A 2,156-nucleotide genomic window follows, 5' to 3' on the forward strand; every position below is an offset into this window, starting at 1 on the left:
GTTATTTCTTCCATATGTTAAGTGTATTACACAATGCTAATCAGATGGGGAAACTGTCCTGAGGTGCAATTGGAGGCAGGGATTTTACCAAGAGCGTGTGAGATCGACGGAGACATAAAGTATCTGTTGTTAGCTGAGATTGAACACTTCCTCCCCCATAGTAGCTTTTAGATTACTGGTAAAGATAGCTAGAGAGAGTAGAAGTATATTGAGAGTAAAAGCATTTTTGCGTAATGCGCTCCTGTGTTCCCATCAGGTATCTGGTATGGTATCCTGGAGGGGATCGGCGTGCTGGCTGTCATCACCAACGCCTTCGTCATCGCCATCACCTCCGACTACATCCCCCGCTTCGTCTACGCGTTCAGATACGGACCCTGTGTGGACAAGGAGTACCACCACGAGAAGTAGGTCCAATTTCTCCAGTCAGAATATACCTTGTGTTGTCTGTTCGTTAAAGAATKCCCTGACCATTCTACAGGGACACTTTGTGTTACAATATTAGTTGGTTGTTGTGGCTCAGTTGGTAAGAGTCCAGCGTTTTTTTTTTTTTTAGAGCGAATTGGTAACAGGAAATACATTTCGTTTCATTACAGAATGAAAAAAGAGATTGTTTGTGTTGATACATGTAACTTAATGTACAATCGACATATCACAAAATGCCGATTTTACAATCTTTTGGACATCAGAGAAACCTTGAGGGAATCTTATTTGAGTCAGAAAATAATGTTCATGTGATAGGTAAGATATACAAAACTTTGCAGAGAGCYTATCCAACTGACAATCTCTTAGAAACAAAATATAAACTATTRGAACCAAGACTGAATGAAAAATAGATTTTTTGGTCTAAAAACAACTGATGTTGGCACAAGATAGAGGAAAAGTTGGAGCCTACCTAATGAAATGAGAGTTATTAACTAGCTTAATCCAGTATAAACKAATGTATAGAATTTATTATACAACAGACTCAATTCACAAATTCTACAGCACAACGGCAGAGTCAYGTCTTAAGTGTAAAACTTACAATGACTCCATAATCGATGCCATCTGGGAATCCTAACTTCAAACTCAGTGCCTCTTTGCTTGACATCATGGGAAAATCAAAAGAAATCAGCCAAGACCTCAGAAAAAACATCAATAAAACTAAGAACTCTAAACCAATCCAGTAAATAACGCCCAATTGTACAGAATTATATATCTCACCAACAAACAACAAGACCATCAATTAAACAACTCATACAGCACAAACGCGAACAAAAACGAGTCAATGTCTAAGTAAGTAACAACTTACACAATGAACATAAACCAAAACATAATACCATTCATGCAACACATCAATTGGGAATCCTAACTTCAAACTCAGTGCCTCTTTCGCTACATCATGGGAAAATCACAAAGAAATCAGCAACAACAACCTCAGAAAAAAAGTGTCGACCCCACAAGTCTGGTTCATCCTTGGAGCAATTTCCAAACCCCTGAAGTACCGCGTTCATCAGTACAAAACAATAGTACGCAAGTATAAACACCATGGGACCACGCAGCCGTCATACCGCTAGAAGAAGACACGTTCTGTCTCCAAGATATGAACTTACTTTGGTGCGAGCAAATCAATCAGAACAACAGCAAGGACCTTGTGAAGATGCTGGAGTAAACAGGACAAAAAAGTATCTATATCCACAGTAAAACAGAGTCCTATATCGACATAATCTGAAAGGCCGCTCAAGCAGAAGAAGCCATTGCTCCAAAAACCACCATAAAGCCAGATACGTTTGCAAACTTGCACATGGGACAAAGATTGTACTGTTTGGAGAAATGTCCTCTGGTCTGATGAAAACAAATATAGACCATTGCCCTTATGTTTATAAGAGAGAAACCAGGCGAGGCTTGCAAGCAGAAGAGACCACCCAAATCCACCACCGTAAGTGAAGGAAGAAGAAGAAAAGGTACTCGGCAGCATTCATTTGTAGGACGACCGCGTGATTTGCTGCAAGGAGGCAAGCCTGCACTTCACAACAATAGCATGGCTCATGAGGGACGCACCACCCATCTCTGTGGTATATCGAACCCGCCACACCCCATCTCAACCCCGACCATCAGCCTCCCCAGACCTTAAAGCCTCGCGTCCTTCCCCAACCCCCCCCCCGCCCCATCGAAACACA

General features: G+C 41.4%; 1 protein-coding gene across 1 annotated transcript in view; it reads left to right on the forward strand.

The window, feature by feature from the left end:
- The window catches only part of LOC112068462 (uncharacterized), a 164,120-nt gene that overhangs the window by 130,034 nt on the left and 31,930 nt on the right, over nucleotides 1-2,156 (forward strand). The window contains 1 exon segment of the mRNA XM_070438164.1: nucleotides 257-404. Within this exon segment, the coding sequence (XP_070294265.1) occupies nucleotides 257-404 (148 nt within the window).

This window comes from Salvelinus sp. IW2-2015, unplaced genomic scaffold (genome assembly GCF_002910315.2).
Source record: "Salvelinus sp. IW2-2015 unplaced genomic scaffold, ASM291031v2 Un_scaffold537, whole genome shotgun sequence".
NCBI lineage: Eukaryota > Metazoa > Chordata > Actinopteri > Salmoniformes > Salmonidae > Salvelinus > Salvelinus sp. IW2-2015.